Here is a 26,932-nt window from a genome sequence, read left to right as displayed (position 1 = left end):
CTCTGAATTAATGTCTAGAGGAGCTTCTCTCTCTCCAGTGACCACGGACGGGAATAACCTCCAATTATTAAAGCTGGCCTTTGTGAACCCCCCAGTTTGGCACATCACAACGGTAGAAATCTCAGAAGGCCACCAGCAGCAAGGTTCAAAATAGAGTTGGGATTCTCTCTCCCTTTAACTTATGCATCTGTTCTTTCGCTAAGTTGCTGAAGTTGGTTTTCTAATTCATAATTTCAACCTACAACATACAGCACATAACATCGTTTTTACTTACTTTGAAGTAAAATACATAAAGCTTTGCTCATTGCTGTCTTCATATAAGACTGGTTTTGAATAACCCACTAAACCCATTTACAATGAATATGTTAAATGAACATTTATACGGAATGTTTTAATCAAATCTCTACATAACATTCTGATTATTATTACTCAAATGCACACAGGAGACTAATTTAGACCCTTGTTTTCAGCCATACAATAATGATTGCACTATAAAAGAAGATCGCTCATTTCTAATTAAAAAAAACCCATCCAACCCACTCTTCAGCCATTAATCTGTTAAACCTACAGGATTTTATATATTATAAAAATGCTAGGTTGGTGTTTTGAACATGCTGCTTTCATAATGAGTCTATTGTTTGCTTTGTATTTTATTAGTCTTTGCACAGAATAATGGTAAATAGAATTTCTATCTGAATATGTTCTGGAGTTGAATTAAATTCATGATGAACAAAAGGAATGAGCATCAGCTCTGATAATTATTAGGATCAGCAGAAGCAAGGAGGGGCTGGGTGCATTCAAAATGGTTCATCCCTGTCATTAACTGCTGAAATCAAGTAGTCTGTTCTCAAGCTTGAAATGCTTGGAAAAAAAAAAAAAAAATCTTTGTTCTTTAGAACTTTTCTCACTTAGCACCTGCTAAAAAAAAAGAGGTACATGCTTATTGTAGCACCTTTCTGCATTCCAATGTATTGAGGGAGAAAGAGCAGCAGAACTGGAAAGAATAAATGCCAACATTTTGGGGAAAAAAGGGTGCACGTTTTGTCTTACACAATTAGAATCCAGACCACTTAAAGCAGGCTGAAACCTTCAAAGTCCCCCTTTCCTCCCCCCCACCCCCGCCCCCTGCCCAATATGGGGACTGGCCGTGTATATAAGATCCAAATGTAGCGAGGTATGAGGCTAGGTATATAATTTAATTATAATTATTGCTTCATACTATTTATTTTCACAGTGGACCTTTCAGCACTAAAAATACATACATACATATAGTCATTTAAGATTTTCTTTTGTGCTAATGAAGACTAATTCTGTCAGAAAGCAAAAGAGACAAATCTTATTCAATAAATCCGCACCTTTAAGCAACACTAACAGAGTCAACTGCTGTATAACTGTGAAACAGACAAATTACATTCCTTTTTTTTGCCTAAATATCTAAAGATTAAAAAAGTCACGGGTAGCAGATGGAAAAGAGTAAACTGGCACTTTCAAGATTATTGCAGAAATATTTTAAACCAAGCAGATTACATTTAAATAATAAAAAAGACTTGTATGAATATACATTAAATTAGTATTGCTAAAGCTTGATTGTGAACACACTCAAATCTCTAAATCTTAAATTGTGCTCATTCTAGCAGGAGCTGTTTTCAAGGGGACTTTAAGGGGACTAATCAATGAATAAAGACAATAAAGGATATCTCTGAGGAAAGGCTTCAGGAGTATGAACATACTGATTAGCTCTGATTCCATCTGTGAGGTATAAGGGCTTCTCCCTTTTAACAGAATGGAACAAAAATATTTTAATATTAGAAACTAAAAAAGTCATGGAGGAATTGAATAAGTAGTGCTCCAACTGCAAGACTGATGGGGTCTGTTGGCTTTATGACATTCATCATGGAGAACTATTGGATATTGCAGTGGAGACACATATACTCTCTCTTAGACCCAAGCTGGACTTCATTTGACCTGAATGAAATTCTGCAAAAATGGAAAGAGTTTGTGCTTACAAAAGTATTAGTAGTATAAGTAACAAAAAGAATATTACTAAATCTAACATTTAATTAAAAGAAATCTCTGCTGGAAAATATTTTTGACCCATGTTGTGCACTATGACTAAATTAATATTATGCTGTTAAAATATGATTCTTTCCCAAGTCTGAACATACACTTAATTATGTATGTCACAGAGAGCAGGTATGCCTTAATTAAAATTCCACATATAAATGAAAAAATTGCTAATCTGACCAATCTGAAGGTATAAATGTCTACAAATGTTTTTGTACATTGCAAGACTTTTTAGAACTTATAATTACATAATCAGAAACCAAGAACCACCAATTACACTGTTTATGTGAATATTTTCATTAGTTACAAGCTAGAAAAATCAGTGCATAGTTTGTATTTTGCAAAGCAGAGAATTTCTAAGTCAGATCTCATAACAATAAGGAAGTTGATTCAAATCACTTAGATAATAACATATTTTCAGTGTGAGATACAGATCATCCAAACAACATTAAAATCAAAGCAAAAAAAATTATCCTAATAGAAACCTGAAAGATACATCCATATTATAAGAAGAAATCATCTTCTGGATCAGAAGTATATGCTTATTCTTGGTAAGGAATAGGTACATAACATTTGAAGATTTTGTGTATTATTTACAAATGTTAGTGCAATGTTGCTGCCATTAACAAGACTTTTTTCATAAAATCAAAAATGTGAGCACTAAATATGGTTGTTACTTTAAATGTGTACCTAAGGTGTCATTCAGTGCTTATAATTTAAGCTAAGAAAGGGCAATTTATTTTCTCATTCTTTAAAAGGAGGGAAAATCATCTTTTTCCATGGCTTAGGGATTTTCAACTGCTATAGTTAGATGAGATGGATACCGCCTATAAAGTGAGTTTGGCCTTTTTAAAAATGTGTGAATTTCCTCCTTTTTTTCTGTTTTTGTTTTTTTGTTTTTGGGGTTTTTGTTTTTTGTTTTTTGTTTTTTATTCTAAATCAGAATATGAGCCATTCCATATTCCACTATGAGGCAGATAGGTATGTAAGGTGTGAAGCACTGAGGTTATCACAACAAGCATACACAACATCAATATTGAACATAATGTGCCTATGTAATTTTATCCATAGTTTAATAGTCTGTAATAGCAACAATGGTTTCCCTATAGAAGACAGCAAGGCTGCCAAAGTGCATTGTGTGGAAAAATAAAGGGGATCTTGAAGTTAACGATCTTCCACAGTTGCCCAGAGAGAAGGAGAGGTGAGGAAGGCAGGCTGCTTTCACGTCCCACCAGTGTCGTAGCTGGCTCACCCTGCCTGCCTTAAGTAATGTAGGAGCTGCTACTTAATTTACAGTATTGCAGTTGCTTACACATATGGTCCTGATCTTGTGAAGATGTGCTACCTTCTACTCTAATTCCTATGCGTAATATTAGAGAGAGCTTTCTATGATTGTTTATAAGGTCAAGAAAATTGTTTCTATCCTTTCTCATACTGTCTGAAGACATTCTATCTTTTCTTCCCCAGTAACATTTATGTTATTCTTCCCTTTTTATTAAGAGAGCAACCCACTCTTGTCTTAAAAATCACCAGGAACTTCAGGTTACTCTGAATGTCAGTGTACTTTCAACATACTTACAGGATACAATCCTCATATGTAGTTATGTGCATATGTCACCTCAGTATTAGGTCTGCCATTCTAATTTACGTAGATCTATGCTGCACATGACTTTAGAATTGGAGATTCAAACTTGTGTGTATTTGAAACAAAGACCAGATATATTATTTGCTTAAAGTAGCACTAGAGGTCTGTGAGAGAAAGGTTTAGCATCTCTCCTACCCCACAAATTCAGCAAAGAATCATTCACAGGAGGTCTTAATAGCTTTTTCTTTTGATTTAATTTATAGAACACCTAAATTATAATTTGCAAAAAAGACTGTTTACAATAAATAACTTCAAGACATTTATACAAATGACTGCCTGGGCCCAAACTTAGCTTCCAATCTGAAGAAAATTTTTCAGTAAAAATTATTCTGAGATAGGTTATCCACTGAAATAATGCTACTTTCCAAAATCATAATTTTTACCTATCTTGTTCATTCCAATTTGAGTTTTGGAGAGCCAAAGGAAGAAGAAAATTTTAGGTAATGGGAAAGTATCCCTATGATTGTGTAACTCTATTCTCTGGATATTCTGCCTGTTTCTCCTTGCCTCTGCTAGGCAGAAGAAAGGACAAGCATGCTGCTTTAATCCTCTTCTACTCTCTGCTTAACACACTGAATCCTCTTATGCCAACAACCAGATACCTATGGTTTCTTAGCAAAATAATTAACCATTTGATTTCATACTAGGCAATGGTAATAATGCACAAAGGCAGATCTTTAGCTTCTATAGAATACTACAGATGTATTCATATATAACATCTGGCTCGTGAATTTCTTTCAGCAGAGGGTTTGTGGGTTTTTTTTCTGTTTCTAGAGGAAAGACAGTATATTCCAGGAAAGAAATGTAGAAAGTTTAAATTTCAGTCTTACTTAAACACATATATGGAAACATAGCACACAGAAAATAGAAAAAAATAAGTGACTCTTTTCTAATGATGGGTGTGTGATGGTGGGACACCCACCATTACCACACAAGGCAATGTTAATGAATACCGAGAGTTATTTTTCATAAATCCCATTTTGTTAAACACATTACAAGCTGATAAACACATTACAACTTCCCATATGTTCTGGAAAGTCTGAGGCAAATTTGTAATTCTTACTCATATTTTTGAAATTCTTTTATTCTAACTAAAAAGTATGTTTGGCAGAGAAATTTCAAATGTCTTAGAAATAATTTTTTTACTTCTTGTGTAGCTGGGAGTTATTGATGGAATTTTGTCTTAGCAGTTGTTCACACAAATGTCATCATTTATTGATACTGCCTGGAGACATGCCGGAGACTGTATGTCAGAAAGATACTTCATTCCTTTGTTTCAGTTATGTTTTCATTAATACAATAAAGCAATCAACTATCAATTTGATTTTCTACTTTTAATTTGACATTTATAACATTTATTTCTCAGTTTCTGAATTAAAGCTCAATTCCTTTTTCAAAACAAACAGTCCCTTCCACCCCTCATTTATTTTATATAGTCCTCAATGTATGTCCAGGGCAACTCAAAATGTTTTTCAGCTCACAGAGAAAGCATAAGACAGGCACCTAAAATGTGAATCTCTTCCTATAAAGCATTGATAAAAAGTCTTATCAAGACATCAACACAGAGGTAATGTAAAATTAGTAGTACCGTGAGTAAATCTGTTTGTTCTGTTTAGTCACATAATATTATAAAGATGGTATGAAGACCTACACTATTGCCCAAACAGTTTACTAATTTGGAGGTTGTTCTTACATCTGCTGGGGTTTGCAGAGGTGGAAATTGAATAATTCCCTCCGTGTGCATTCATTCATTTTTAGCACATCAAAATCAGCCAAGTCTCTTTCTGTCTCTGTCTAGTTAAACATTAAATACTGAACTCCTACCTACACCACAAGTGATGAATTACATTTTTTAAACTATTACTACAAATAGTAACATGCATCTGGTTCCAATGCTTTTTTCTGTCTCCCTTCTGTCAGTCTGAGTCTGTTTGAAATACTGCTGCACAGTGGAGCACCAACCTTAGGGACAGAAGGGATCACCTGAGGACTAAGGGAATATATATTCTTCGAATCCATACATCATATATTGCAAAAGATAATTGACAACTTCTTTCTGGTATAAATCAAATTCTTTAAGACTCTCTCTCTGCTTTCTTCATATGAGAGTCAATCAAACAGAGTATATGGATATTTACTGTGAGGTTAATCACTAGACAGTAATTGCTTGTCTGTACTGACCAAATAAATCAATTCCATACAAAAGAAAAATTATGAAGAGATCCTGAATATTGAGTTTAAATAAATATAACTGATTCCTTGAATTCTCTCAAAAACCATAAACAATATGATTTCCAGACTAATCTACCGGAAGAAAATTACAAACCATAATTCAATATAATTTCTGATAATATGGAGGGCAAATGGGATACATGAAAATAGAAAACAAACTTTTCACCATAAAAGGAAACTGTTACATTTCAACATAATGCACAACATAAGTGCTGTTACTAATTGTCGGTGTGCAATATAATTATACATTAGATACTAAAAAGGAACAAGAAAGGGCCACAGAACTCCTTCTCTAAGATTTGTTTCTTTGTTTATTTGGTACTTTGAAGGTGCAAGAACTTAAGTATGCAAACATCTTTGTCAAACGTATGAATCTAGTTCACCTCCAGTTTGCCAGGAAAATCCTGTTTCTGCCTTTTAGGGAATATACTGTGGAACTACACTGCATTATATAGATCATGATGTACTCCTGTCTTCCAATGTCATCCTATAATTCTAGAAGCTAATATTCTACCTTAGGTGTATGTTCAGCTATATTGGTTACATGTTTGTAAAACAGAGGTTAGAGGTCTGGTGAGGAACTGAAAATTTAATGGACCATTCTTCCTACTGTTCTGCTGCTGTGGACATTACTATTATGGTATATATTTTGTTTTCATCTATGATGGATTTTACATATTGATATGGTAGTTTTAAATGCAGATTATATTAAATGCATCTTCTTCGATTGCTATTTGCTAAATTATAGAGTTTATTTGTGTTACCCAAATACTCTGTGGAACTTGATACTTCAAAATGTTTTTGAAGCCAAGAATAAAAGGATTAAAAAAAAAATCAGACTAATGGAAAATAGGTTAATTGGTAACCATGACACATGACGATTGAGATCAGGAAGTTCTTGAAATATAAACTGTAGAAAGCTGGGAGATAATACCAGAGGAAGAATGCTACCGTGTTTCAGCCATGCACTGTTTGAACTCTAACCCTTACATATCTATCACACAGTTGCAATGGTCTCACTGGGCTAGAGTTACTGCTATTGGGATGTAGCTACAGCTATTCTTACATCCCAAGGCATTTAACCACATGAAGAAGTATGATAGACTTAACAATCTTATTTTCTGTTAGAGGTAGTGCTTGCTGAAGTTACCTGTTCCTTGTCCACATTTTCCATTCAAAAACAAGACCTACCCACAAGCTTTTGCAATAGACCAAAACTCAGGCTTGTTCAAAATGTTACACATATTACTGTGTAGTATTCAGGACAGCTTTGATGTATCAACCCTTCATATCTAGGCACACAGCAAAGTTTCGTGCAAAACCAGTTTATGTAGGTATAATGACTCAAATACACACAACTGAAATCACAATATTCAATGTTTTTTCTAAATATAAGAGATAGCAAGAACCTGTAATTACCTGTAACTGTTAATTCCGTAGTTCTTCTGACAATAAAGAATCCATATTTTAACTCACAAGTGTAATTTCCAATGTCATCCTCTCTAACTTCCCGAATGACAAGAGTGTCCTTTTTAAACACAATACTTGATCTCCACGTCTTTGACTTGCATTCCTGTTTAAAGATAATATAACACTTCAGTGACTATGTTCTTACGCTTAAATTGGACCACTGTTGACAATGCTTCTCAAAGCCAAGAAGGCTAGACAAGAGCTCAGGTTAGTTATGAGCTTTACATACACTAAATATCTAAAAATCCAGTTCAGTTAAGTGTTGATTAAAAAGAAAAAAAGACTATAGAATTTTATCAGCTGTCTTAATACTTGCCCTCTACAAGAAAAAGAAGAGGAGCTGATTCCTTTGGTGGTTTTCTTTTGACATTAGTTTGCTGAAGGGCTCCTATTTAATTTACTTATTTGCCATTACATTTATATATGTGATCCATGACTGTTATATTACCAGTAGCTACAGGTTGCAGGGAAGAATTTTTTCTTTTAATTTATTTTTTAAGAAAATTATAATTAAAAAAAATAGAGAAACAGAAGATGAGAATGAGGAGAAATGAGGTTCAGTTATATATCTCTTTCTAAAAACACCTTAGAATCAAAGCTCTCTGAACTTTTAGCAAAAAGTGAGTTTTGTATCTACAAAAATGAGTCAGTATTTCAGTCTTTACTACCTAAACATTATTTTTTATGCTATAGTAGATAATATACATTTTTTCATGCATGTTTCTTAGCTCCCTAAAATGATTAACTTATTCTCACCTAATTAACCTTTTCTTTTATATTGCAAACCAGTATATTCATAAGCTATTAGAAAAAGGGATTGGTGTTTTTCATAAGAAAAATATCTTTTGATGAACTGCCACAAAATATTTTACTTGATTATCTTAGTATAATCATTGTTTATACAGTAAAGGCTTTTTTAAAATGTTAAAGAGGTTGTTTGAGCTCATTCACCACATACTGTCAATGGCTCTTAAAAAGCCAGTCTTTTGAGCTCTTGTTTAAGAAGCTAACCATAGTTTTACAGTTGATAAAACTTAGGTATATATTGTATTACAAACACAAAATCCAAGATGAGTATAAGCAAATAATACGTTACATACTTCCTATCTTAGACATACTGTCAATTAATTCTTCCAGAATCCTTCTAGGCCAGAAGTTTTTACTTATTAGATAGTATAGTCTTGTGTACCATATTTAAATGCATTTATGTAATCAAGTAAATTATCAGACTTTAAAAAAATAATTAGAATGCATACCAGCACATAGTTAAGCTAGGACTTCCTATATACACGGACATCTGTGTATACAAAATACACAGAATCTAAATTTCAGACTTACTGAACTCTCTGGGGACTTTAAATTGTGTGCATTACAATACTGAGGTACTGAGTATTTCCCGAAGATGGTAAAAACCCCAGAACTCAAGCTTCTCTTTATGGAAGCTCTAGTGAGCTGTCCACAGGCAGCACTATTTGCAAGAACCTGGCCCTTAAGTAATGATCTAGAAATCAGTACACAATATTGAAATAAAGTTATTGATACAAAAAATGAAATCACTGATATTCGCATGTAAAGGCTAATATGTAAAGACCAAAGTTTTGGAAGTCTTTACTGGATTTTGTGCTGCAAAATTAAGCCATTCATTCAGAGAACAACATGCATAGCTATCCTATTTATATTTTTCCAAATAGATTTTATGTCCGAGTTTTTAGAAACACAGTCTTTAGCCTGGCATAGCACAAGCAGTTGCTGTATAAGCAGCTCACATGGTTTTACCTTAGCATATCAAACCAGCCCAGACTGGTAACACTTCTCTTTTTTAGCCCTCTTGTTAGCAGAAAGCTGCCAATTCTTTGTGACATCCATAAATGGATATTAAGAAAACACGAGCTCTAAAGTTTACTAAAAGAAGCATTTGAATCTCTCTCTCTAGCTTAGTTCATTTTTTTCTGTCCTTGATTCTGTTGTCTGTTCTTAACAAATCTTAAAACAATCCAAGCTTCATATCGTATTTAGATCATGAAAATCATCAGAACATTGCATAATATCTTGTTGAAGGTGAAAATCTTTTGCATTTCTTACCTTATACCACAGAATTTCAGGCTCCCTAAATGGAAATAAAAAATCCTCAATTTCAGGGCATGAGATTTCCTTGCTTTTGCTAAGTTCAGCTTTTTCAAAATATTTCATCTTTGAATTGTAGCAGAGTCCAGTGTCATTTTCACCCACCGTCAGCGAAATGGAAACTTTCATACAGTACGTTGAGTTTCTGCAATGCAATAAAAATAGAAATAAAAGTCTAATATGAAAAAAAGCCAATGTATATGACATTGGTTTTAAATCATTACTTTCATCCCAAGCCAAAGATAGAAAAACAGACATTGTGTTTTGTTTGTATTTTATAGCTGTTCATGATAATTTTATTTTTCTCAGCCATTAACTACAATATTTAGAAGGGGTTGGCTTTACTCTGTGACTAAAGGTTTATCTCTCCCTTTTGTCAAACTGCTTCTAACATTACTGTCCTTACTGTGTATTTGAGAACAATTTCCCCAAAAGCAAATACGCAATAAAATCTCCATGTATTTACCAGTAAAACCAGACAACCAACTTGCTGACAGACACCTTTATGACAGCTCTCAGGTGTGAACAGATCACGTTGTAGTACCACAAGCAAGTGCCAAATTGGAACTTGGACACCACACTGAGACCCACCTACTCATCACATCTGAGCATGCTTTGAAGTAGAAGTGGTAAACCTTTTGCAGCCTTTAATTAAAATGAGTCTTGTGACCCTTCCAATTATAGAATAAAGGATGTTTTAACCTAACGGACTGCTAACTTGTTTGGCTCAGCCTTCAGTACTCATACTCCCAGGCCAAAATGTTGCTTCTGCTTTACCTACAGTGTTCATTAGTTTGGGCTCTCCCCTGAAACTTGTTACTTCCTCTGCTGCTGGATGTTGGACCAGGCAGCCAGAGACTAGGGAACATTGTCTTCCTTCCCACCTTTCACTATGCACTTTAATTAGGCTCAAAGGCAAAATTACTTGAAATGATTTTTTTTTTTTTTTTGCGTTTCCAGGTGGGCATCAAGTGAGCGTATAAAGTTGTGTACTCCCCAGGAACACATTGTGACAATGCAAGATTTCTCTCCTACTGTTTTGTAAATGCATTTGACCTCTGATCTGCTGAAAGTGGATCCTGCAGAGAGCACTGAGGAAACATTAATTTTCTTATTTCCATTCTCAGACTCTATGAGCTGATTGCTGATCTACAACTGTCTTGTGTGTATCGGACATGGTAGAATCTCAAAGATGGCTACATTTTCTCCTCTTTAGATTTCTTAATATCTGTTTCCTTTTTCTGTTCAAGAAGAGGTGACAGAAATGCTTAAGAACAAAGAATATGAGGAACTTCATTCAAAGAACTCTATAGTCCAATTTTCTAGAGAAAACATAAACCTGAAAAAGAAGATATTAGAAACTAGAGAATATTCTTAGAAATGTAAATTCTGGAATGGAATGACCCTTTAGCTATCCAGCTAAGTCATGGACTTGTAAGGAAAACAAACACAAAATTACTTCCTTATAATAAAGCTATAATTATAATTTATTACTCCATTCAAGAATCTGGCTGTATAAAGCAAATAAAGTTGTTTAAACTTTATGCAAAGCAAAGAATGTATCCACTCTTGCTGCTTTTAATCTGTTTAAGAGCCGACCACCATTCTTACCTGTACATGCAATTGAAAATCATGCAGTATTTTAAATAATACATTTTCATTATTGGATATTATGTTATTCCTTCATTAAGGTGCTACTTGGAATATTTACTTATTATGTGGCTTGAGAACATCATAAAAAGTTACCTAAGTCAGTTTTTCAAAATTGGTAATATTATCTTTCTCTGTTCTTGAGATACCTATCCCTTAGAAATAGGGTAAACGTCTAACCAATCCATCGAGCTCTGAGGGTCAAGAGTACATTACCTAGATGATAGGACTCTGCTATTGGATGACAGGGAGCAATACATAGTGAAGTATTGGCTATTTAACTTGCACATTTAAATATTCTCTTTTATTCCTTTCCATGTAGTTGAGCATTATATTGTGTTCCTATTACTGAATCTCATGATTTTAAAATTTCTAGAAGGAGCTTGGACAAAAATAAAACAAAACAAAACAAAAAAAAAACCCAAAACACTTAACTGTCATCCCATTCTCTGAAGAAGCAAGCTAAGTAAAATAGTCATATATGGGTTTTTGTCTTCCTTCAGTATTCAAAGTGAATTGGCCAAAAAAATCTGAATTATGTTTTGGTCTACTAAGAGCTCTGTTCTGCAACAGTGGCAATGTCAATTGCCAGAGCTGGAATTCCTTCTGAGGCACATCCAGGTTTCCATCACAACAGCAGATCCTTTACCAGATACAGCTTAGGCTTCCTGCTCCATAAGAAGAGAGGCATTTTGAAAATATCTCAGAATGTTTAAACCCATTGTTTGAAGACGACGTTAGTATTTAATGACTCAAAGTTATGCATGTCTGTGATTTGAGTCATATGAATATAAACCTCCTGCAGACAGAAGCACAAATTGACTGGGCTTTAAGGTAATTATGTTCTAAACTGTCAGATATAAGGTACTGAAACATTTGGGTGGGTACTTTGTCAGCTGAGTTGCCTAAGAGAATTTTCTCTCAAAAGCCCAAGATATCATCAAAAGAACTTGAAGCTCCAGATGTCCCCTGGTGACACAAATTTTCTTATTGCCACTCTAAATACTAACTGCACTGTCAATCTGACTCATCTTGTACACTGTGTCAGAAACCAAGACTGTTTCGATGAAACAAAACTCAAAAAGCATTATATAAAAGGCAAAGCAACACAAGTAGTATGAGCAAAGGACACCAAGTTAATGGCCTCACAGAACAGAAAAAGAGAAAGAAAATTAAACAGTCCCCAGGTGAGAATGAAGAAGAAAGATGACATGAGTTTACTGATTACAGCTGGAGCATGATAGATACAGTTGATGTGGAGCCCCTCAGCTAGCAGAAAGTGTAGCAGGCAGCAGAGCCCTCCAGCAAGCATGCATATACTGCAGAGAGTAAAAACATTCATGTGTTAGAACTAAGAAAATTTTCCATATGTCTCTTACTGGAGGCACCAAATCAAACAAACAAACCTATGCCGTGAGTTCAAGGAAATATTATAAGCCAATGGAAACTCAATGTTACATTCATTATTAAGAGCAAATGCTACAAACAGTTTTTCTCCTCTTATTCTCCAGTGTGGTCTGAACCTTTACCACTAGGCAGCCACACTTCAAAGCAGCACCAGCCTAAAACCTCAAATCTGCAACAGCTACTTAAGTAAGATTCAGGCAACGAACGTCACACAAGTTATGAATACATTGTAGAGGACTTACTAGAACTGTATGTGTTTCCTCTTGTCCACAAGACTAACTTGCTTATTAGAACTAGGAAAATATTCATCCACCTGCTACCACTAATGAACAAAAATTATTTCATATGGTATGACAGAGGCTGCTCCAGTGTTTGACATGGACCCATGTGGCCATCTTCACCCTAACATGTCATTTATACACTATTCATCTATAAATGTTAAAGTAAAAGCAATATGGCAATAGTATCTACTTAATATATTGATTCCATTGTAGTTCTTTTATTTTTGTAGCCATTTATCATCCTTAAAACTTTAGGGACCAGTAGCAATTGATGTGTGATTGAATCCTGTGATAACGATAGGACAGAAAAATATATAAAGGCTTAAATTGTCAATGACTTCTATATCCCAGGAGTAGTTGCTCTAATACCCAGCTTCCCACAATTCCCTTGAATCAATGGTTCACCGTTTCTTATCTAATATTATTTAACCACTTGGTTGTACAGCAGCCATGTGAAAGCCTGTAGAGCACCAACTAAGAAGAGTGTGTTTAAATAAGAAGAGAAGACTTCGGTTTTTCACCCTTTTCTCTGCTAGAAATGACATCCAACTCACCAGTTCATCAGTACCTATTTCACCTTAATGTTAGTTGATCTGTAAATGTCATAGATACATACAGGATATCTGTCTATGGGATACCTTGATATTCAGACCCTGTGATACAGAAGGGTGTGACAGAGTGAAGAGTGGAAAAGCTCTATGTAGAGAACTAGAAGAACATGGTTAAGTTTGAGGAAAAGAAGAGCATGAGTGTAGAAAAGTCTTGTAAAGAAAACAAAACTACAGTTAAGTAAAGAGGAGGTCTTGATAAAAAGCAGAAAAATGTAGGTTAAACAACCACAAATACAGCCACATTACAAAATCTCTTCCAGACAGTGGCCCAGAAGTCATAGCAACACCCTGAAGATTCTGCTTAATTCATGAAACAAGTAAGTAAATTTCATGGTTTTTTCTTAATTGAAAAGAAGATGGTCAAAGTAGAAAAAAACAAAGGAATACCTCTTGCATTTTAGGTATCTAGTCTATCCACCCGAGGATACCGAGGGAGCTGGCAGAGGAGCTTGCCAAGCCACTCTGCATCATTTATCAGCAGTTCTGGTTAACCGGGGAGGTCCCAGCTGACTGGAAGTTAGCAAATGTGATGCCCCTCTACAACAAGGGTCAGAAGGAGGATCTGGGGAACTACAGGCCTGTCAGCCTGACCTTGGTGCCGGGAAAGGTCATGGAACAGATCATCTTGAGTGCCATTACACGGCACGTGCGGGACAACCGGGGGATCAGGCTCAGCCAGCATGGGTTTATGAAAGGGAGGTCCTGCTTCACTAACCTGGTCTCCTTCTATGACAAGGTGACTCGCTTAGTGGATGAGAGGAAGGCTGTGGATGTTGTCTACTTGGACTTCAGTAAGGCCTTTGACACTGTCTCCCACAGCATTCTCCTGCAGAAGCTGGCTGCTCACGGCTTGGATAAGTGCACTCTGCGCTGGGTTAAAAACTGGCTGGACGGCCGAGCCCAGAGAGCGGTGGGGAATGGAGTCAAATCCAGTTGGCTCCAGTTGGTCACGAGTGGTGGTCCCCAGGGCTCAGTGTTGGGGCCGGTCCTGTTCAATATCTTCATTGATGGTCTGGATGAGGGGATTGAGTGCACCCTCAGTAAGTTCACAGATGACACCAAGTTGGGTGGAAGTGTCAATCTGCTGGAGGTTAGGAAGGCCCTACAGAAGGACCTGGACAGGCTGGATTGTTGGGCCGGGGCCAACTGTATGAGATTCAACAAGGCTCAGTGCCGGGTCCTGCACTTGGCTCACAACAACCCCATGCAACACTACAGGCTGGGGGAAGAGTGGCTGGAGAGCTGCCTGGTGGAAAAGGACCTGGGGGTGTTGGTTGACAGCTGCCTGAACATGAGCCAGCAGTGTGCTCAGGTGGCCAAGAGGGCCAATGGCATCCTGGCTTGTATCAGGAATAGTGTGGCCAGCAGGACCAGGGAGGTGATAGTGCCCCTATACTCGGCACTGGTGAGGCCGCACCTCAAGTACTGTGTTCAGTTTTGGGCCCCTCAGTACAAGAAGGACATCGAGGTGCTGGAGCGTGTCCAAAGAAGGGCAAGAAAGCTGGTGAAGGGTCTAGAGAACAAGTCTTAGGAGGAGCAGCTGAGGGAGCTGGGGTTGTTTAGTCTGGAGAAGAGGAATCTGAGGGGAGATCTTATTGCTCTCTACAACTACCTGAAAGGAGGTTGTAGCGAGGTGGGGGTTGGTCTCTTCTCCCTAGTAACAAGTGACAGAACGACAGGAAACAGCCTTAAGCTGCACCAGGGGAAGTTTAGGTTGGATACTAGGAAAAACTTCTTCACCGAAAGGGGAGCCAGGCATTGGAAGAGGCTTCCCAGGGAAGTGGTTGAGTCTCCATCCCTGGAGGTATTTAGAAGACGGGTAGATGTGGTGCTTAAAGACATGGTTTAGTGGTGGACTTGGCAGTGCTAGGTTCAACGGTTGGACTCGATGATCTTAAGGGTCTTTTCCAACCTTAACGATTCTATGATTCTATGATTCTAGAAGCATGTCCCACCTTATTCATGTGGATTTTTACACAAAGGTAAAAATAAAAAAACACAACAGAAACCACCTAAAGGAAAGACTGTGTGGAAAATTGTGGGACTGTCCTGCTAAAATATCTGTCTCCATTTTTGTTCATGCCTAGGAAAACAAAGGCTCTTGTGAAGTTAATTACACAATACCTATGAAACCAACAGTGCCCAAAGATCTACAGAATACCAAGATGCACAGGTAAAATTCTCTAAATATTTTCAAGGTCTTAGCTTTTGAGTATTTTTTCATATCTGGAAAGGCAAAGATGTACATATTTCACATCTAGATATTTTTCTTTTGATCAAGCATTGTGATTATGAGAATATCCCAGAGGATACGCTTTTGATCACTACCAGTCAATCAAGTAGCAAAGAAAATATGAGCTGTTAACAAGAATCATGAATGGTAAATGGACCTGCAAATATAGAACTTTCACTGACTAATATAAGGTTGAAATCTTGTCTATTAAAATACTTTTGAAGTGGTTCCATTTTGAGTACAAATGATAAAAGCATACAAATGATAAAAGCATATATCCAAAAATCTTATTTCCAATGGATTTTTTTTTTTTTCACGATAAAAGGCAGAAGTCTGTACTGTAATAGAAAATATCCATGAATGGACATAGATCAACTTGTCAAACCTCAGACAAAAGTCTTTACAGAGAATAAATTTGAGAAGCTTAAAGAAGGCAGAACTTTGGGAGTACAGGGTGGGAGAATGAGTTTGCTTTAGTAAGATTAGATTACCTTTGTTGGTTGATTTAATTTCTTTGGGGGTTTCCAAAAGCTTTGCATTTACAAAGACGTGACAAAAATATCCTTCTGTTTCGTAAAATCAGGTTATTAATCTTCTCCTTTAATACTAAATATCTAACACATAAAATTAATCCAGTCTTAGAAGCAAGAATTGAAAAACAATTTGATGAATAAATAAGACAGGACATTGCAAAACTCTTCACAGCAGCTTGTGATGACAAATTTCACACACAGCTGAAAATTAACTTTGCTTCATTATGGCTCAGGTGAAATAATGCAAGGAATATGGATTAACCATATTTTTCTAGAAAAACAGGAAAATTTTCCTCATGTTTACAGCATCAATATATATATATATCCCTTCTCTTTTTAAAGGTAAGTATACAAAAATCTCTTGTATCTGATTTATACTTTTTTTCTTCTTTTTGTAGTTCTCAACAGGTTTCATGTATTTTTTCCCCTGCATTTTTCATTCTATCCTATATTTCACCTGTTAAACAAGAATTGATTACATGGAAAGCACCTCCTCTAAACTTGGTGAAACACCAAGCAGAAGAGAGAAGAAAAAGGGATGGATTTATCACTTTGCAGAGGAAAAAAAAATCTCTAAAAAATGTCATTAGACCAAGCAAGTTGTCAATTAACAGTAGTAGGGAGGAAAAAACACACACACAACCCCCCACAAATTAATTTCTGAGCCATCAAAAAAAATTTATCAACTATTTTTTTAAATGAAAAATTAATAGTCTAGGCAGATAACCAACAAAACAGTAGAAATAAATCTCTTACAGATTACATATTGAGTCACTGTATTAAATTCTTTGTCAGGTAGGTGATAGACAATAGCAAACATTATACTTCCAGGTTAAAAAAAAAAATAAAAAAAAGAGAGTGGTATATAAAAAGAAATGTATGTTTTTTTCATTTGGCTTTGCCTTGCATTTTTGTGTTGCATGTGAGCCCACTGAACAGATATGAAAAGGAACATCCTGTATATCACCTTCATGCTTTACCTTTTGTCAGGCTACGGAGGTTTCCATGCTACTGGAAGATACAGAATCCTGTAACATTGGATGTGGGATGTATGTATATATTTTTTGCCCTCTTATGGAAACCATCTAGGGGCAGCAACTTATTTATCATCACAAGAAAAATCAGGCAAGGAAATTATTCCAATATTTCTAAATTCTACCACGTCAAATATTTTCAAGGTTTCTTGACCTTCATATAAGATATTGCAATTATATTTTTGTACACTTATATATGCTTAAGTAAGGTCTAAAATAACTCTTGAAGATAAACACTGGTCAGAACTGCCGGTTGCAGTAATGCCAACACCATTTTGAAATTAATACCTTCATAGGCCTGCCACCATGCAAAAAAACCTGTTTCTGCTTTCCCTATCATACTAGTAAGCAAGCTATTAAGAACAAAGAAACAAAAAATACACACAGGCGCAGATGAGAAATTCATAGGCTGTTACATCAAAAAGCTTGGTGGTTTTTATACAATACGTTAACTCCAGATTTTTTTTAATACTACTGTACATAGTCCAATGTGGTATCAGTTAATCCAATACAGAAGTGTCATCACATCTGCACAACATGAAAATACAACAAATGATAACATGAGGAAATTAAAAAAAAAAGATACGTGTATTTTAATTCCTAGTGTTATATTCAGTTTTGTGTATAACATTGTTCTAACATGTAGCATATAAAAAAATAAAAGCCAGTGTAAATCCTATATAAAAACAAACTAAAGAAAAGGGGGAGGTGACAAAATTGCTAGAAGTCTCACAGTCAGCGTAATGTTCAATGTTTAATAGTTGTTAATACACTAGAGACTCAACCAAGTTCCTAACTTCTATGTTTAGGAACAGAAGAAAGAACAATTAATCTGAATTAACTTTATTTCATTTTTGATACAGATAGATAATGAAGACAATCATCACAGAACACTAGCAATTGCTAATAATACATCACTAATAGGTTTTGTTCCATTAATTACCACTGACGGGTGATACTACCGCCTGTAGTGATACTATGTTACAGAATGTAGTTACATTTAAAGCAGTAACAGATCTATTTCATCTGAATTTAGTTAAATTCAAATGCTACAATATTATTAATAACTTTTCCATTATACACAAATGTATCTAATTCTGTCTGGCTTGGTACATTTGTGCAGGACCATTAAATTTAAAAGAGCCTGAAGTAGCAATACTGACCATCTACTGATTTACAGATCTGTGTTGCAGCAGTCAAGAGCCTGTGGGACAGGGAGAATCAGAAATTAAGAATCTCAATATCTAAAAAAAGATTTTTTCCCCCATGATGTCTAATCTAAGATTTTATCTATTCTCAATCAATCAGCCATGATGTGATTGCATTGGAAAAATGGCAACCCGTATTGGCTAAACTAACTGTGCTTTAACTCACTTACCACAATGATACTTTTGGGGGGTTCCTTTTGTTTGTTTGCCTTTTTTCTTTTTTTTTCTGAACAGCATAATAAGAAGAGCTGACAAACTAGTCAGTTAATTGTTCCTTAATCTGTCCAGTCACAAATGTTCAGAAGTGTAAAATTAGCTAGAACCTTTTCCCACAAATAAATGAAGATTTTAATTTCTATTTTATTCAATAGATTTTCAAGCACTAAAAAAATCAGATCTAAAACATACAAAATACAAAAACAGGAAGCAAGAAGCTTTTTGATTTTTATTTAAGACAACAAGTCCATTTAAATCAAATTCATCTGAAAAAAACCTAAATTAGCACGTAACTTGTCAGAGAGAAAAGAACAGGAAGAGGAGGAAGAGGAGTCACAAGTGGGAAAGCAGACAAGAGAACACAGAGCAAGAATAGTTTCTCTAAACTTTAACACTTACAATATTGACATCTACATTTGAAGGAATTGCTTAGAGAACTAAGCACTTAAAGCTTAACTTCTTTATAAAATAGAACTGTAAAATGGGCCAGATGGGTTACTCTTACGAAACTCTGTTTTTTTCCTGCATTGAATAAAACCTGGCAATTGTCAATTTCCTCTTCAGTCTCACCAGAGAGAACTTGGTGGTGGATTTATACAGCTTGGTGCTCCCCAGGCATCATCCCTCATCATCTCTATTCATGACAGAAAGAGAGAAACTAGGTCTCTATCCATTACTTGTCCACTACGATGCTTTGACATGCATACCTTTTGCCAACACGATAATTCAGGGGAGTATAACGTATAGCTTATACAGAAGACACGCTGTCTTCGGGACTAGAAAGAAGTGCCCTTTGGATGGTCCTCACCACCCCCCTGAGGAGGGAATGTTAACCCAACCCTTGTTTTTTTCATTGTAGAGTGCAGCCAACTTTCTTTCTGTGTGAAGAAGCAGTTCTCATCAAAAGCATTCAGGATAAGACTATTTTCATCTAGTACTCAAAGGCAGCATTCGAAGGAGGGATGAGCAGGGCAAATAGACCCCTGTTGATCCTGGCATTGATCATCAGGCACAATAACATCTTTCTGCAGTTCTCAATAAAGTGCAATGGAACCACAGTACAATAACGATACCCGCCGGATGCAGCAAGACCCACTAACAATGTTTTTTTATATAAGACAGCAGTCTTAAGTCTTTGTATTCCTCTGCATACCCTTTATTTCTCTTTCATTTTCAAGGGATGTAATACTTGTAGTACATGGCCTGTCATGACACTGGATTTTTGCAGGTTTTATTAAACATGATGACTAATGCCAGGAAGTTACCTGGAAGCAGAGTGTACACGTTCATCCAGTGTACATCACGACAGCAAATTCATTTTTTACCCTTTCAGTAACATTACTAGAAAAACCGCAAGATCTGCATTAATAGACATCAGTTGTTTGTACTGAGTTATGTTATAATATTATGCTATTTACCAGGCTAAACAAACTGGAGAGCAAACAGGAAGCAAAAAAATCTCTTTTATGTTTCCCCTCATCATACAAGCTGAGTTGGGAAAGTAACTGTATTTCCAGCTCCTCCTAAACTGGACATTAAAAAAGAAAGTCTAGGAAATGTCTTTTCTTCACAGTATTTTAAAATTTAATATGTAAACTTTGCCACTGATGTCAATACCCACTTTCTATAAACGGTCCATCTCATTTCAGGGGAAAACTTTTGTTGACTTCATTAATTAGTTTTTTTTATGCTTTTGTAGACACAAATCAGTCCATTTTCAGTCCAAGTAACTTCTATTAGAGTTATTAGGATGCCTGAAAGCTGGAGAGAAAAGCATTTTTTCAAGAGAAAAACAAAAACGTTATTGATAAGCTACTTGTGCTCTCTGCTACTGGTTCCAAATGCTCTTTGTGAGCTTTAAAACTTTTGCATAAAGAAAATTTAAAGCCTTTTAATAGCAGTGGGGTTGTTTGAGGACACGCTTGAGACCTTGGGCTGCATAGCAAGGGAGGAAGGCCAGCACACCCTACTGCAGCCAAAATAGCTGCCCCCGTAGAGAGGTCCCCTTGGAGGTGATGTCTGATGCCCTCAGCAGTCTGTGGTTTCTGGACCATTTGTTTAGGATAGCAGTTTTCAAACTTTTAATGCAAGGTTCTCTTTTGTTGTTTTGGTTCGGTGTCCCCCCCCCCACCCCCCCCCAACTCTGGGATGGCTGGCTCCCACACTCCCTGGCTCCGATAGCTGAAATCACAGATTGCCTTTTCCACAAAGCTTCCAGAGCCAACAGAGCTGCAAGTGCTGGGGCAGTGCTGCAGGAGCAGGGGAAGAGAGAAGAAAAGTAGTGGGAGATGGACAGAAGCCGGCTGGAATTTTCCTCTGTGCCTTAGAAATTCTCTCCTGCTTCCACACTCTGGGGGGGCAACCCAATTTAAAAACTGCGTTTGACCTCAATTAAATTACATAAGCATAGATTTTTTTCCCCTCAAGGGTCACCTAATTATATGCATGATACTATGAAATAACCCACTGCACATGAGCCTCCAGGATTATTTGAATATCAATGCTCTGCAAGATACTTGTTTTAATACGTTTGAATTAGTAACACCAGAAAATATTGATCGGTTTTAGCGCCCACTTCCATCCTTGGAAGCCAAAACTTTCACATTTTATCTTCTGACACAACTGGTACATGCTGCCATCCCATGTTCCCCCTTCTCCTCTCCAACGCTGCCAGAAGAGAATGTCAAAGTCCAAAGTCTGACTGCATTAGATTAACACTTTCCTTATGTTAGAGAGAGCTACTGACTGATGTGAAACGCCTTTTATTGATGTTCTGGACAATAAAAATGAAATACAAATCAGCCTTTAGAAAAGGAATTGAATTTTCTCATCCTTATAATACCCTAAAGCTTCTTTTGTGGGTAAGCTAGAAAAAAAATGTATGTGTGCACTTTTGTGTTATTGACTTTTCTGTACGATCTTTGTCTTTTTTAAAGCCTAAGTGAAACTCTCCCTTTGTAAGAGCTGGAATCAATCTGACATTGATTTCCACATTTTAATAAAACCTCACTTTCTTAGTACAAAATACTTGAACAAAATTATGACAATAATCTTAATTAAGAACTTGTACTGGCCATTACATGGAAGGCACAATTGCATAAAATTAACTAATTTCCCCATGAAACATTTTCTTAAAATTAAAGCTTCCTTTCAGATAAATTAAAAAAAAAAAAAAAAACAAAAAAAAAAACACAACCAAAAAAACCCACCTCCATACTCTTAGAGTACAGGAATATCTAAATATTCCTATTGTGTAACTCTGTACTCCTACAGAACGGGAATATATATATAAATACATTTTATTTGAAGTTAAAGTTTTTTTCAGATAAGTTTAAAAGAAAACTCCCATATTCTTATAATATATATTCCTACACTCTACGTGTCTATACATATACATATGTATAAATCAGTCACGAATATATTAGGGATTCCAGTAATTATAAAACTAATCAGGGAGAGTATATGATTTAAGAAAGTTATCTTATAAAGGTTTTTAAAGCATATGAATACTATACCTATATGTTATTCATTGTGAGTAAAGCCCAATTTTTAAACCAACTTTTTATTAAAATATTTGGTATGTGAACTCCTTCAGAGAATAGCTTTTACGTATGGATCGCAGGTAAATATGTTAGAGGTGGTTAAAAGGGATGGGAAACAACCAAAAAACCATTGTACTGCACAGAGTATATAGGTTGAGTACAATATGGATTACCACTAGTCTGAACTCAATAGTTCATTTAATATTCTAGTGCTACTTACAAATTCAGTGCTAAATTATCTACCCATTTCAGCAAGGCTTCCCAGGATCATTAGTGAAAAAATTTTGGGCCAGTGAGTCATAAAGTGCTAAAATGGAGATGTGTTAGAATAACACTAAATGTTTCTGTAGCAAATCAATGTATATTCCCAAAGGAGACAGAAGTATGAAGAGCTGTGCGAGTATATCCTTATGGATGAAAATCCCTTTAGCTTTCTACAAACCGCAGTAGGGAGATAATACCTTAGCATGAAATGCCTTTAGGTAGACTATGTCCCCATAATTCAGGAGATGATGGCACTTTGTGGTTTTTTGGGAATTGGTGGTCACAGAGAGTAAATTTTCAACCATATGCCAGAATAGCAGAAATGCAGTACTATGGCTTCTTCGGAAAATGACAAGTTAACAGAGTTTTATTATTCATCCCATTTCTTCCATTTATAGAATCACAGAATCACAAAATGGTTGAGGTTGGGAGGGACTTCTGGAGGTCATCTGGTCCAAACCCCCTGTTCAAGCAGGGCCACCTAGAGCTGCTTGCCCAGGAACACGTTCAGATGGCTTTTGAATATCACCAAGGATGGAGACTCCACAACCTCCCTGAGCAACCTGTGCCAGGGCTCAGTCACCCTCACAGTGAAAAGTGTTTCCTGATGTTCAGACAGAATCTTCTGTGTTTCAGTTTAGGCTTATTGCCTCTCGTCCTGTCACCAGACAACAGTGGAAAGAGCCTAGCTCCATCCTCTTTGCACCCTCCCTTCAGATATATATACACATTGATGAGATCCCCCCTTCACCTTCTCTTCTCTAGGCTGAACAGCCCCAGCTCTCTCAGCCTGTGCTCATAGGAGAGATGCTCCAATCCCTTAATCATCTTCATGCATCTTCATTGGACTCTCTCCAGTCTGTCCATGTCTTTCTTGTACTGGGGAACCTGGAACTGGACACTCTACTCACCAGTGCTGAGTAGAGGAGAGGGATCACCTCTCTCGATCTGCTGGCAATACTTTGTCTAACGCAGCCCAGGTTGTCATTAGCATTCTTTACTGCAAGAGCACATTGCTGGCTCATGTTCAACTTGGGTTCCACCAGGACTCCCAGGTCCTCTTCTGCAAAGCTGCATAGATTGTTATTCATGGAACATCTGTTTTCTAGGTTTTTTTTTACTAGTAGGGGGTGGAGGGGTACTGTTAAAGGAAAATACTTTTTCCAAGGATTTATATAAAAAGGGACAGAAAAAAAAATAACAGTTGGTATGTGAATGAATGGAAAAAAATGCTTACTCATTGAAGCCAGAGGCCCTTAAAATGATGTCTATCATTTGGTGCAACAGTGTGTGCCCAAGCAGCTGTGCCTACACAGGGTTCTGCATTCAGGAACAACTGGGTGTTACTACATCCGGATGACTCAGAAGGTCATCAAATATTGGAACATCTTCACCACCAAATCATCCCTTTTGCAAATACAATCTGCCTTCTTTTATACTACTAAAACTGAAAGCATTATTGGAAACAAAGAAGATGCTGAATGGCTTCTCCCTTGTTCCCTCTCTTTGCTTGATGAATTAGCACAAGTGCAACCTACAGCTCTCGACTAGAGCTAGAGGAGGACAGATCCTATCGTTCAGTCTGAAATGCTAAGTTAGATTCTTCTGTTCAACTGTTAAGCAGCTGCATAAAGAACATCCCTTGAAGGTTTCTGTCTTGTTTCTGAATGATTAGATATTTATCTCTTCTTAACTCTGGATGAGTGTGTTCTTTTCTGAATAGAGATTTCTCACGTTCCACTATCAGAGTTACTCATTAAAGGTAGATACGGACAGAGATATCCAACAATTATAATATTTATTATAGATATTAGAAGAATGGCGTTTGCACATGAATATGATTCCTTTGAAACTCTCTCCATAACTCTTTTTCCTATCTAACCAGTAAAAATGGGAATAAGAATGACATGCTTTGAAAGAAGACACTAGAGAAAAACCATCACATTTATTAGGTTACTGCTTCAAGGCTAACTGTTTCCTAGCATACTGATGCCACTTCTCCAGAGTCCTCGAAATTCTCAAATGAAATTGCATTACAACTCTCAATTTAAAAAGTAAATAATTCTAATACTTATGACTGCTACATTTGTTAAGAAACACTTTTAGTTATTCTTACTTTACACTTATTTTCTTATGAAGAAACAACAGTTCAGAAATCAGTCAGCCTTCTGTACCAGAAGCAGAATTAGAGAGAAGAAGGTCTCTCAAATAGTATGACATCCCATGGATGAATGTAAGAGTATTGCTGTGTGAACCAGAACTAAAAAGAAAGTACCAAGTTTCTGCAGAAAAGTCAGTCTTTGGCAATGTTTAATCTGCTACCAAACCAGAACTTTAGAAAGGGGCAAGAACTTGATGAAATTTATACAACTGAATACCTCAGAGCAAGTCCTGAATTACAAAATAAATTTACATGCTGAAAAGAGAGCAGGATTTGAAGAAACAGATCAATAAACAAAGGAATATAATACAATTTGGATGTGTCTTTCATCCAAGAACCATAAAGTACATGGGAAATTTATTTATTAAACATTTTTGGCTGTGTTCATATGAACAGCTTTACCACAAAATAGGTTCCAAAATTGCCTCAGTGTGATCTGTATCGACACAATAAATATTTTTAGTTCACTCTAATTTTGAGCTCTAAAGCGTGATTCTTGCTGAAGATCAGTCTCATGGAAGCTCAGGAAGCAGAAACCAGAACTCAAATTATATTCTTATTATGTTCATACCAACAGCATCCCTGAAGTCAAAGACAAGCGAGCACTTCCACCTACCCCAGCTACATACTCTGCTCAGTGTTGAAAGTGTTAGTTCTCAGTCCAGCCTCCAGAGCTTCTTTCCAGTCTGCCTGTCTGCCCTTAAATGCACTAAAAGCCATTTTTATGTCCATTCATTCAAAGGAAAGCATAGAAATACAATCTTTATCCAGCATCAAAGCACTCTCTCACTAGTCAAAGCCATAAAATCTCTTTTTAGAGACAGTGTGTCACTATTTCTTCTCACACCAACACCAAGAGGAACTGTTGCCCTATAGAGTGTCTCCTGAAAATGCAATACATGTATCTGCACAGTGTCCATGGTCTCCAAGACTGTAAGCATAAAAATAATCAACTTCACAGAGAATAAAACAGAGCTCAGTGAGCCATTTTAGGTAAACGTTATTCAAGGATCCCTTGGAACTAATTTCTTGAAGCAGCTAGGACAGCCAGTGGGGCACACTTCTTGTTGTAAGGTTCTCAAACCACAAGTGGGTTGAGACTCCATATTATAGAATGAGTAAGTCCCTTTTTCTGCAGCATCCACAAATAAATTCATTCGTGTTTTCCTGATGTTCTTGACATAATATAAAAAAAACACCACCTCTGCACCTACACTCCTCTCAACACCAGGCTTCCATCTCCAGTGGCCGGCCCCAAGCAGAACATGATGCATTTGAGAATTCAGCAGAGCCTCAAGTTTCAAATATATGAAACCATACTATTCTTTGTCTCATATTATTATCAGCCACCAAGGTAAATAACTCTGAGGTGAAAAATGAAGATGTTACAGAGGCTTCTGGTGCCCCAACAAACAGAGGTGCACGAAGATAAGGCACAGATAGATGCCAGACACCATAACTATATATTTTCATTTCTTGTTTTAGTTTTCAAGCTTGCTGCTGCCTGTCATCCTCAGAAGCATGAATCATCTAGAATATCCAGACATGAAAATCCAAAGTCACGTGAACAATGGCAATATGAATGTTTGAAAGCATTTCTGCACAGACAGCTTTGAATAATTTTACCTAATTCAAGCGAGCCTGTGTAAGCTATTTTAGTTTGACAAAAATGAGATTTGCTTTGTGGATTTTAATTCACATCTCAAACATAAAAGGTAAACTGAACAAGTCTAAATACATTTTAGATAATCGAAAGTCACTGGCTCTTCTTTTTTCACTTGGACCCTGGCCCAAACTTTATGTGTCAGTGTCTTTGTGCAGTGCGTTTCAGGACAGATATGTGAGGGACAGTAGCAGAGACCTCTCATATATTGTTTCTTGGTGGTAGTCTCACAGAAAAGTCCACTTCATTTGTCAGAAATGCAGAATCTCTACTTCGGCTTGCCTGGCTGTAGCAGGACACAGCTTCCAGCTGGGCTGGTGTTGCCAGCTTAATCATCTGCTGTTTCTTGTGACCTAGCTTCACCCCCAAATTCCCCACTATCTAAATATAGGAATAGCTGTATAACACTGTTTAGTTCAGTTTATAAATACACTATGGCTCAAAACCCTGCCATCAGTTTGCATAATAGGTGGAGAATTGAATGAATACATAAACTCCTCCTGAATAGAAAATATAACCTATATTTTCATTTACGTACCACATTTTCCATTTTATATTTTTATTTCTGCAATCTATTTCAGTCACAATCTTTTT

General features: G+C 36.4%; 1 protein-coding gene across 1 annotated transcript in view; it reads right to left on the bottom strand.

Moving 5' to 3' along the window:
• IL1RAPL1 (interleukin 1 receptor accessory protein like 1) overlaps positions 1 to 26,932 on the bottom strand; it is a gene marked incomplete at both ends in the record, with an annotated part of 704,116 nt that overhangs the window by 276,892 nt on the left and 400,292 nt on the right. The window contains 2 exons of the mRNA XM_082330883.1: positions 7,361 to 7,514; positions 9,494 to 9,680. Of these exons, the coding sequence (XP_082187009.1) occupies positions 7,361 to 7,514; positions 9,494 to 9,680 (341 nt within the window). The remainder of the gene's footprint in view (positions 1 to 7,360; positions 7,515 to 9,493; positions 9,681 to 26,932) is intronic.

Source organism: Platalea leucorodia, assembly GCF_965183815.1.
Source record: "Platalea leucorodia genome assembly, chromosome: 2".
Taxonomy (NCBI): Eukaryota; Metazoa; Chordata; class Aves; order Pelecaniformes; family Threskiornithidae; genus Platalea; species Platalea leucorodia.
The sequence above is the reverse complement of the archived record's forward strand: the minus strand, read 5'-3'. Positions and strand labels throughout refer to the sequence as shown.